Genomic DNA, 12748 nt, shown 5'->3' with positions numbered 1-12748 from the left:
GTGCTATTATTTTATAACTCACAGCTGTCTGAATAGATTTTTATCACATCATAAAATGCAACACTTTTACTGATTTACATAAATGCATAAAGGGAAAAAAACCTGATAAATTTGATTTAAGTCAGTATTTTATAAAATTTTCTTCTAGGATGAACAAAACCATAGTTTACAGGCCATTTTCTTTTATGGTATCCAGCTTAAAATGTTCTTTAAAATAAATATGCTGTTTATACTGTTTTATTTGAAATATTTTAATTCTTTGACGTTTGTAATTTAAGTATACGAAAACACTGAATTTTCTCAAATATGCATCTTTTTCCTAAGAACGTCACAGGAAACCAGGTAATCAACTGCTTATTATTATGATAGAACAAAGATATTTTTCACATTGTTTTTAAATATTTTGCAAGTTAAGCCAGTTTTTAGAAGAAAGTTCTGACAAGACATTCTTCTTCTGCAATTAAAATTTCAAAAAATTCTGAAAAATAAAATAAATATTAAATGTTTTAACAGCAATCGTTTCTTTTAAATTTTAAAATTTGCAATAAAAAACTTATTTTCCTGTTGCATATGTTCAATATATATCTTTTATAAAAATTGTAAACATTATACTTTTTTTTTAACTCCTAGAGTTTTTTCTTTCAGTTCTTTACAAAATCAAGTAGTATGCCTTATATTTTCCTGCAGATTTCACTTTTATCATTCATATTTGTTTATTATCCGAGTTTTGTTATCCTAGCTTAGGGCTTCTTCTATTCTCATACATATATGAACGCCTTCGTTTCATTCACAGAATACCTCGAATTCAAGTACTGTATTGTATTGTATTATTCAGTTATGGCAAAGCACACGAGGGCTATCTGCCTAAAAGGAGGGATGCCTTCGTGGAGGATTTTCTAAGGGAAACTGGCTCGTATACACGTTACACATGGGTAAAACCACGAAAACGGCCCATGCAGCCAGCCCGTTCGCGGGATTCGAACCTCGGACCGAACTACCAGTGTTCAGCGTCTTTACCGCTCGGCCGCTGGTGGGCCGAATTCAAGTACTGACTTAAATCATTAATTAACTAGCTATGGTACAACAAATACTAGTGATCACGGAGATGCTAGATTTAGAATGTGTATAGATGAAATAAAAATTGCACGGAAACAGAAAAACCTGCGAATTATAGCCTGATATTTAGACTGGAGATGAGATGTAATTATATCCGTCTAACTACTGCATATTGAGCATACAGAAGGAATATTAGATAAACTAACTTGAAATTCTTTTTTTTTTTTTTTTTTTTTTTTTTTTTCAAAGGGTCCAAAACCAACCAAGGGTAAAACTGCTGAAGACAGGTAGTTCGACCTAGGTTGAAATCCCGTGGGAACCTCGGGGTTTTCCCTATGAAATGCCAATAGCAGTCCGTTTCCCATAAAAAATCATATGTCCTGAGCAGAAAACCCTTTCATGCTTCGAAGTAATCTAATCCAAATTTTTTCAAAGAATCGAGCACCATCACTTTGAATAGTTTCTGTTTTTAAAATATGCTATGGAATGCAAATGTAAATTATTTAAATATTATCTAAAAAAATAAAAGATAAACAGAAGCATCCATTATTACCTCAGCTGTTTAATGACCAGTTAGAATGAACGTATTTTAAGCTTCATTTTCCATAAGTATAAACAGGGATAACTTACCCAAACTTAACTTCTATCAAACTTTATTAATTTCAGCATTTTAAAAGTAAATTTAAGCCAGCTTTAACATTTACAAGTACTATTTTAAAAATATAATTTTTTGTGTTTGTGAAGATTAAAAATTAATAAATTATATAGAAATCTCAGGAAAATAAAATTTCAGCTCCCCGGGAAGGAACCCTTAATAAACATATGAAATTAAACCTAAAGCTTATCATAAATAAGAAACTAAAACCCCAAATGAGAGGGAATTAGCAGGTAGGGAAAATACAGTTATTTGACCCAAAGAAGAGCAATTCTTCAAATGGGCTGTTTTCTCTCCCTCACGGTAACTAACATCCGCCCCAGAATCTTCCGCCGGCTGATCCCGCCCATTTATCCACAAACTCTTACCACCACCGTCTCAGCCCACGTGGGGTTCGGGCAAGGAATGTGTTACCTGCTTCCCGCCAAATCCGTTACGCTGAGTGTGTCATTGCTCCAGTGTCCGGGTGAACTTATGGTTCAAGGGTCAAGTGTGTCAGGTGGGGTGTCGGAATTTTTGGCACACCCCGACTTCTGTCTTATGTAGGGTAATTAAACCGGGGTATATAACCTGCGAGGAAATTGGTGAAAACTACTTTCGACTTCAGAATTTGAAGCGTTTACACTAGTGGATTTTAACAGCCGTTTGGTATCACAGGTGAGGAAATGGATATCTTTCAATATTTCAACTTCGGTTACTTAGTTTTAAAGCAAAAAACATATTTAATTTATAAAAATAATGCTTTAATTTAGGTAAGACACAATAAGGTAAAAAACATGAATTATTTTTTTTAGTTATTTTCAGATATCTTAAATATTTCAAATTTCAGGTATCTTAATATATTCTCTTTGTTAGCCAAAAAAAATCTTACAATTCTTAATTAAATTTTTTATTAACTATAAGAATGCGTTTGACATTTTTTCATGTATGAAAAAGTAAATTTCGACGAAAAGGTTTTTAAAATTATGTATTTTAAGCATCATTAAATCTTAAGTTTAATTTAAAACTTATGTGTTAACATTAAAAACGAAATTTTTGATAACGTTATACAATATTTCAGGTCCATTGAAAATATAACCTTTTTGTTTTCTCAGTGTGAATTGTTTTGTAAACCTGCATTGTATTATATATGTATTAATAATCTTTAGCAATTGTTCATAATATGAATATTTTAACATAACTCGAAAAACAGGAATAGTTTTACAAATGCAACGCTTATTTCAAATTAGGCAAAATTTAACTTTAGTTCGGGAAAAACTCGGTGTAGCTGAAGAAACGTTCTTTGCAATTTAAGGGTACATTACTCTCAGTCTTTTCCTTCAAGTAGCAAAAATTAATGCAGAATCAAATTATTGAGCAGAATAATTTTTGTTTTTGAAAAAGAGAGATCTGTTTAAGATTCCCTTAGAATGCTTTCGACTTTTAACATAATTTTAAAATTCAAGCTGTTATATTTTCATATATTATACATCATGTCAATACAACGTATTCCAGTTTTGGAAAATAAATTATTTCCCTGCGGGCGAAAATTTAGTTCGCTTCATAAGTATTCCAGGTTATGAAATACTTTCGTAAACAATTTTGCAATGTGAAATTTAATTTATTATTAAGTTTCGGAAAGAATTTTACTGAATCTTCACTTATACTTAGTAAATTTTTAATAATTAATAATTATTTTTATTGCGTAAAGTTAAAAAAATCACAGGTATGAAATTTCCAAATTCATGGATTATGAAATATAAAACGAAACTCTGCTATGTGACATAGCGTTGCATTAATAAGCATATTATTATTAGCCATAAAGCTACAATATTGCTGCTAAAATTTAAAAAAAATATTATTTCACAGAAGAAAGCACATACAAAGCATGTAGAAGAAAAAAGTAGAAATTCGCGTGCATATTTCAATCCATTAAATATTTAAGTGATAGCTAAATTTTCTAGACAGTAACAGGCTACTTTGGGTTCTGATCTTCAAGACATCTAAGAAATCTTCTCATTTATCACTTTCTCCCTTAAAAACTTAAAACTGCTCTTAATGATTCTCTAAATTTCTCTTTATTTGTTTTCTCTGCCAAATAATTTTACTCTGTTTCAATATTTCTGCTTTTCTGCCAATAATACTGCTGTATTTGTTTTTTCAATAATTAAATTAAACAATGTGTACACTGAAACTAACACAGATGAATTTTTTGAAAGATTAGTGCATTACATTTTATGGTTGTTTCAAATGATAGTTTTCTATTAGTTTTCATTTTTAAGGGAAATCTTTCATGTATATCTCAGATGAAACATTTCTACAAAGGATGAAATTTTACGTACAAGAAGGAAAAATAATTCTTGTCTTGCACGTTAGTTCGAAAACAACAAAGCAATAATTTTATACATCTTAGTTATAAGTCTACTGGAGTTTGAAAAATAATTCAAGTTTCTTAAAAAGATTTATTTTTGAATAATATCATATTCTTATTATTTCTTATTCTCGCAATTAAACAATGCATCAATAATTCCAATTTTTAAACATACTTTTTTTTCAGTATTATCATTTCTCATGGTCGCAGTTATTAATAACTTGTGCTTTCAGCTCTATGCAATATTATATTTATATTTAGTATCAATAAGAATAATGCACACTTATTATTTGGCTCAATTATCTGTATATTTTCTGTTTTTTAATGTGTCTGTGATATACCGTTATATGCGATAGATTTAAATCATTCTATATTTATTTATGATTTTTATTAAAACAAGCCATCCAGTTATCAAAGTTTTAACAACTTGATAGCTTGCTTTACTACTTTCTAAAGCCTTTAAAAATTGTTGCTTGTACTTATGCTTTATTTACAAGTTCGAACAACTCCATCTTTAACACGTTATGAACATTTATTGACGATATTCTCGCAAAGACTATTTCTTGATGGGGGTTTGACCTAAAGTCCGAGCACCCCGTGAAACACCACTCGTATCAGTATGAGTAAATTTTTATCTTTATAACTTTCCAGTGATCAAAGTTATATAGTGATTCATAGAAACTTAGTATATCTGAATCCTAGCTAAAATTAGTATATCTGAATCCTAGCTAAATTATAAAGTACTAGTTTATAGTAAACAGTAAAATAAAATTTTGTAAAAAAATTGCAAAAGAGTATTAATCTTGTATGTTCTTTGGAGCTTACTGATTCTTTTTGCTTTCTTAAATAGACGAGGAATCTCAGCTGACGAATTCTTTGCTTAGCATACGTAGCTAGCATAAAGATCCAGAGCTTTTAATACTACTTCAAATCAAAGCTTTAAATTATTATTCTAATCTTGTTTTTCTTTCATGAAAACAAGGAAAGTGAACATTGGAGTTTCTGAAAGAACTTCAATGTTCACTTTCAGAAGGACACTGATAACATTTTCCCATTTTTCCTGAAAATTATATCTTAAATTAATATATGAATGAATATTATATCTGAAAATTATCATTAGCGAATGTTTATCGCATGAATAGTTAAAAACACCTCCACAGACGTTGAAAAAGAGTATTAAAAATGCATGTTCATAAGGTTGATGGAGTAACCAATTATTTCAATTTTGGTATCATTTCTGAACTTCTTATTCCCCCACGCATTTCCTTGCCAGGATGCAAACTAAGGTAAGTGAAGAGAGTATTTAAGTGTGTGAAATAAGAAGGTTAGACAGAGTGGGATTTTGCTAGTTAGCTCACGTTGCTATTATGTCCTCTAGCTGTTAATCTTACTTGCGGCTACGCATTGAGGCCGTTTATTAAGTCTATGGCCAGTGCAGTTTATTGAATAAGCCTTTTAATTTCAAGAAAATTGTGTAGTCTAGCATTACTTTATAATTTTCGAATTTATTGTTTAATTTGATTTCTTACCTTAAATTCTCACTGCAAGTAGTCGGTGGTTTGTGAGCACAAAGTACGTGCATTTTTGTCTAAAGAGTTTGCGAATAAAAGGGCAATTTACACCCTTTCCCTGTGTTGTTACTTTTCACGCCTGTGCAAGAAGTCGTCAGACTTACTACTAAGATCAAGTCACTTGCATGATAGCGAAGTGAAATCTTACACGTTCATTGCAGCTTACTAATTCTTCTTGCTTTCTTAATTAGACAAGATATCTCAGCTGAAACATTCTTAGCTTTGTATGCGAAGCTAGCATAAAACGTCCAGCGCTCTTAATACTATTGTAAAATGTGAAATTTAAATAATATTTTCTCTCATGGAAAAAAGGAAAGGGAGCACTAGAGCCCCTGAATGAACTTTGGACATCAGAAGGTTTCAATCGTGTCCTGCTAACATTTCTCCAGAAACTTATTATCATAACGTAAAATTATGATTATAGAACATTTATCGCATGAATAATTAATAACATCTTAATAGCCCCAAGAAATTCAAGAAAGATTAAATTTTGTTTCGAGCTAATTTAATAAAGAATACCAACGTGTAAAGCTGATGGTGTTTATTCCTTAATAAAAAGTAATAAATAAATAAGCAAAATATTAAATGTACAATCCGATATTTCGTACTTCAGCTTAACATTTAAAAAGTGTTGCTAGTTAACTTCCAAATAATGCGTAATACACATCGAAAAACACAAAGTGATTTTGTTTTCTAAATGAGAAATACTCATACATTAGATTCGTAAATGTGCCAATTCAATAATGATAAAACACAAGCCAACATGAAGTTGCACAATGTAAATAAAGAGTTTTAGATCACAGTTTTAAAATTATTTTCACTATAAGTTTGCTTAAAGGCGTTTCTTGGTTAATCGAAATTAGTAGAATCACTTATAAAACGAATGAGAAGATCCTAATCTTCAAATATATTAAACCTATTCATATAATATTCAACAAGTTTTTCATTTCCTGGTATGAACAATACAGCTGCTGTTATTGTGACTTCAGTTTTGAATATAAGTAGAAAGAACTGATTGCATTTCTTCTTCTGTTCTAAGCTCGACCCAGGCAACTAATTCCACCTTTGACAGAGTACGATTTTCTTCTTTTAATGAAAGCAGAAGTTATATTCCTTTCGTATACTGAAAACAATAATCTCCTCATTCAAATGTAAAAAATCAAGAAATTAGAAGTTAGAAGGATGAGAACGGATGCAAATTTAAGCGTGTAATGATTTCCTATCTTTAAAGTTATGAAAATTCCAGATTCAAATATCTATCATACAGAAGAATTTACACAAATCTGGCACCCATTGAAACAGTTATCGGATTTCGTTTTTGCAACTGTGCAAATTTCAAAATAAAAGCTTTGCAGAAATTAAAATTTTCGCATCTTATTATCCGAAAATTAAGCATTTTAGATTCTGCTTTTACTTAGGTAAAGCTCGTATTTTGTGTAGACTCTCAAATAGAACACGTTTTCCTTATAACGCTCTCAGTATTTATTATTACACAGTTAAAAATTCTCACATGTAAATAACGTGGCTCTAGATTTACTCATCTTGTCAATAACGAAATATATTTCTATGATAACGTGTTTTCTAAATAGAGAGATTACCAGAGGAAGTTCGAAACCCAAACTCAGTTATAATCATTTAATGGTATTCGATCAAAAATTTGAATATTGCAAAAATATATAATTTCGGAGTAGTAACTAAAATTTTAGAAATTGCTATAAAATTGTAATTTTATAAAAAATGTATATATGTAATTAAAATATATACAGATAAACATGTTACACTCGTATTATATAAACAAATCTGTGCACAAATTTATAAGAAAAGACTCTGATCAACACATATATACATATTTATGATCATAAATATTCACGCTTTAGGGGCTGTGCAATGTATTCCGCAAACTTCTATTTTGTTTGCTGCCTTTTACATAATTTGTTAATTGAAATGCATATGAAGAATTTTGGGGACATTTTCTTTAAATATATATAAATATAACTTTTTTTATACTTGTATAATTGTTAATATTCTATGTTTTTTAGAATCTTGCATTTTTAGTATAGTATAGATTCAATTTTGGTCCAACTGGCGCACAGTTGTAGTTTCAGGGAACGCTATAGTATTTTTATACAATTTTAAAACAGATGTGGATTACTTACTGATAGGCAAAACTGTAGCTGTTTTGCCTAATTTTAAGTTTTACATTGGCTCTTCCAGTTTGGTAGGTATGGAATGGTTTCTTAAAGTTGACTTAAAAGTTCAACTGTCTTCTTAAATCCAAAATAACATAATTAATAAGATATTGATGTACTTTTAAAGTTTTAATCTTTTATGTTGGTTTATTATTAAGTATGCTTATACCAAAAATTTCTAAATCAAGCCCGAAAAAGCAGGGATTATTAACTGAAGATTTATATATTCATTAACTGTCAGTATTCGTTTTATTTCTCATCATTTCTAAAGACTTATAAAGAAATATATTCGCACTTCAAAGTCAAATGCAAACTTAAATATTAACTTTCTTCAAAAGTTGTAATTAAAATGAATATGAAAATCAGATCTTATAATATGGGAAATTATATGAAAACAAAAAAGGGAGAGATATTAATTTTAATGAAAACAATTTTGTGCTATAATACTGTATTCAAAAACGATGTGTTTATTGCTCTTTTTTAAAGTAAAAATGAGAAACTGTCCCTTCGTAATATTCTGCATTTTTTTATATATCGGATGTAGTAGACATGCAGAAGTATCAAACGGACACTTTAGAGAAGAAATTTTGAATACTATCTCGATTTGTGTATTAAATCATTTATAATCTAAGCAAATAATAATTGGGAAATTTGAATCATTTATATTTTATGCTTTTACTTTTAATTAAATTTCCTCTAGAATAATTTAATAAACAACATAACAAAGCTAAATTGCCTTATAGTTTTTTTTTATTATTCTTCGTTTAAATTGTATTAAAAGTTTTTACTGTATTAAAACATCTTAATTTAGGAATTAACATTTTATTCCTTTTTCCGGTATGTATAACATCCATATAAGAAGTGGATTTTATTTTAAATTTAATTTAGTGGTATTTGAAATTGTCTTACCATTGATAATACTTTTAAAAGAACATTTTACCTAATGCACGCTTAATTGAAGGTTAAGAATCAGTTCTACATCTTTTCTTGTGTACTTAATTAGATTACATATCACAGAAGAATGTGTTAATTTGATAATATGCTTTTAAAACTGATTTGAAATTACCCTAAATGTATCAAGCTACTGGGATTCAGCACGTGCTATAAATCAGACATAACAGTGTAACTGCTGCATTTTTGGCGAAAGAGCATTAGGCATGAGGAATGATCCGAGCTCTGGCGCAATTAAATGGTTCCAATAAAACAGCACAGAAATTTCTTCTGCCAGCATAAAAAGAGTTATTCTGTAAAGTTCAGCTACGAAATCAAATCAAACTTATTCCCTCATAAGCCTATAGTGAGATTTTACTTTTCTCCTACTTCGATTTATTACTAACTGAAAATTTTAAGGAATTATCATATTTTTACATACGTGGTTTCGTGCTATGTGTAATTAGCACGCCCATCTATCAAATCAGATGATCCGTGGTTTGAATCCTGCAGGGCACAGTTGATTTTACGCTTCTTGTTCCCGGTAGTCTAATATACCTTACAAACTAACTAAATACGTTTTCAAAACCACTAACTTGTTAGTAACATTAAATAAAAATTTAGAAAACTTAGTTCCTGCTAGTGGAAAGAGAGCGTGTATTCTTTAGTGCCCTAGCGTAATCGTGCTATGTCCTTTCCTTAGGTAACCCTAGGGTGTTTTGCCATAGTCAAACAATTAAATCCGCTGTAAGCATTTCTTTATATTTGCTTAAAGTGAAACTTATATCAAATGATCTAATTCAGGATAATAATTGAAAATGGATTTACATTTATGATATGATTTATTTTAAAAAATATAAAAAATAATATTAATACTGAAATTTTCATAATTTTTTAAAAACATTTCATTATCTGTTTGCTATTGATAACATTTGCCAAGAATATGCAAATGTAAGCCGTACATCATAGTAGGTCTCTTATTAAAAGTTATTTATCCCATCATATTTAAGTATTTTCTTTAAACTAAAATTTCTTAAAGTTCTAAAAATATTAAATACTATTAACTAGAATAAAGTTAACAAATCATGGTTCTAAACATTAAAAAAAATCATATTTCTAGTGAGGAATCCCTGTAAAAATTATTGCAATATTACTCAACAAAAGAATAATGCTAAAATTTTTAAGTTCGTTTTTTTAAATCCGTTAAAATAAAAATTTGAATGTTTTAAAAATTTCTTTAGTATGTTATTAAAAAGTTAAGAGATTTAAGGCTTGTTCCGCTCAGAGCACAATTTGGAACATCTTCGTGTCTGAGAAAGGAAAAGAGAAATGCGTTTTTGAATTTCGCTTCCGAAAACCATTGATTTGGATCCTTTGACTTCTATTTTGTCGCTAAAATGACTTTATGTAATTCGCAAAGCAAAAATAGATACTAATTTTAAATTTTCTGATGTTTATCAATTAATAATTACATGAACTGTATACGAGTAAAGAAAAAATCTAAATACGAGTAAATTGAAGAATATTTTTTAGAAATCGTAGCAGGCTCGAATGCTTTACAGAGCGCGATATTTCTGAAAATAATTGAAACTTCCCTTATTAAAAACTATTTCATATAACTCTCATGACCTTCACAACTGAAGGTCATATGTCAAAAATACCCATTTTTACATCAAAGCATCTAACTATATCTAAGTTCCTGGGAAATGTTGTATGTTGCAGTATAGTAGAGTGAAATTAAGCATAGCGGAAGATCTTAAACATATTCTACTTTTTTTCACCTTTTTGAAAATGTCCCTTTTCCTATTGCGGTTGCTGCAACGATACATTATTTTTTGCGCTTAATAAGATGTGTCTTCAAAAGTAGACTTTATTAAAATGTTCCAGTCTTTAAAATGTCTCTTTTCTTTTTACAGCTCACAAGGCACCAACATGAAAAGTTTCGCAGCCATCACAATCCTCCTCGCCACCAGTTTGGTTGTCAGTGCATCTCAGCAAGACCAGACCAAAACTGACGTTATAGGTAGACACAATGATTTGGCACGTGTCAATCTGGGAACAGCAATCAGTCTTATCGTCCCAGTTGCTTTGGGTGTGGCCTTGATTGCTTTTCTTGCACCCGTATTCCAGGGACTCTTCGCAGCTCCTATTCCCTTTGGTCCCACTCTTGGTTATGCCAGGAACGGCAAATCTTTATTCTCTGGAATCACCCAAGAAAACATCATGCAAGTGCTGGACACAGTCACGAAAGCCATTGAGACCTTCGCGAAGGTTGACGGAAATGAAGCCAGACCTAAGTCCCAGTGATTTAGACTTTTAAAACTTTTTAAGCACTGTACATAGTTATTTTATAGCTTTGAATAAGAATTTAACAATCAGGAAAACATAAGAATTTAACAATCCATGTAGTTCAGAAACTTAAACTGTGTAGAACTTCATTTCATAATATGATTGTAGAGATAAGAGTAAATGTATTGATACGGTCCATGACGGCTCATCAGTATTAACATGCATTATAATTACTTTTCTATTCATCGATATTGCCCTTTACGATGATTCGCCAAGAAAAACAAAAATTATAAACCGTTCATGATCTGATAAGTGAATTATTATCGATACCTTCCTGTTGATTGAAAACGTTTAAGCTAAAAATAAGACTAAATTTAAAAATAAGTTTTGTTTCTATAAATTAATATTAAATTAGCAGTGGTTGATAAACGACAAGTACCTAAGTCTTTTAATACACTTGAAAAGTAAGCTAAAATTTCTGAACTAACGAAAATTTAAAATTTATTGAAAGGGCTAAACATTTTAGAAAATTAATATTTGTTAAAAATACTATCTATACAATTTTTAAAAAAAAATTAAAGGAAAATTATTTTATATTTCAAATCGAATTGTAATTATTTGATGATCTTTTAAAAATAATTGATGTTTGTGAAATGTGAGGAAAGATATCAATTAAAAATGCATAAGTTCTTAAAACCTTGAAATTAGTAAAATTTAAGGAGTAGATTTAAACAGTACCAGTACAATAAAAAATATAAATACTTTTCGATGTTAATATTTTACATTTGTGTCACGTCCATATTGACGATGCAGGTCATTGCCTAACTTAAATTCATATTTGTGAATTGTTTCCATGAATGAGTGTATATTTAAGTTATTTTGTAATAAAATGTTTCCGAAATAATATATTTCCTCTTTTCTTCTTTCTTAAGTACTTTGTATATTTTTTTTAGAACAATACATTTCAGGAAACAGTGACACAAAAATTAAGTTATTGTCAATAACGTTTAATAATATTCATTTGCGTGTGTTTCAAACATCGTAAGTTATTCCAGGAGTTATCCTTAACATTAATATTCAACATGATAATAATTATAAAGTATGGAATTATTTTATGGAAAAAATACAGGTACTGAGAGATATGAAGCTGAGTAGTTTCTCTACTCAGCTTCTGCGCCATTTCTCTTTGGCAGCGAATTCAATTGAACAGTCTTCTCATTCATGAAGTTAAACACAGAATTAATAAACACTGTTGAAAGTTATTTGATATTTTTAGTAAATATGTGTTAAAAAAGCATTTATCCCTAGTTAAAGGATTGAAAGTTCTTCCTTGTATTCTAACGTATAGCATATATGCAAGTATTCTAATGTAGAATTACATAGATATTGAATTCAGACTTATCAAGAATGTAAATAGTAGATATAAAAATATAAACATATCATTTTTAAAATTGATTAAGGTTTCTGACAAATCCTACACAAATGCTAGAAACTAAGGAGGGGAAAAAATGTATCCTTCATATGGAAAACGTTCAGTCATATTTTAGTTTTAAGCTGTTAAGTCATTACAGGTTTTTAAACTTTTGAAAAAGGAGAAATTATTTCTTACGTAAACTTACTGCTATATTTTGCAAATGCACCAGTATACCTTTTGAAGTAAATTAAAGTACAACTGCATTTTCATTTATTTCGCACTGTACTGATATTG

General features: G+C 29.5%; 1 protein-coding gene across 1 annotated transcript; it reads left to right on the top strand.

Annotated features, from left to right (window-relative positions):
• Nucleotides 1-2196: 2196 nt before the first annotated feature.
• Nucleotides 2197-11946, top strand: LOC118181007 (uncharacterized). The gene is made up of 2 exons (XM_085818996.1): nucleotides 2197-2368; nucleotides 10668-11946. The coding sequence occupies exon 2, from the start codon at nucleotides 10684-10686 to the stop codon at nucleotides 11056-11058; it is 375 nt and encodes a 124-aa protein (XP_085675122.1). The 5' UTR covers nucleotides 2197-2368; nucleotides 10668-10683; the 3' UTR covers nucleotides 11059-11946.
• The last annotated feature ends 802 nt before the right edge of the window (nucleotides 11947-12748 follow it).

The sequence above is a fragment of the Stegodyphus dumicola genome, chromosome 6 (genome assembly GCF_044657685.1).
Source record: "Stegodyphus dumicola isolate Sdum_Otavi_A_Nest chromosome 6, ASM4465768v1".
NCBI classification, from domain to species: domain Eukaryota; kingdom Metazoa; phylum Arthropoda; class Arachnida; order Araneae; family Eresidae; genus Stegodyphus; species Stegodyphus dumicola.
Note: the sequence above shows the minus strand (reverse complement) of the source record. Positions and strands in the feature narration are given on the sequence as shown.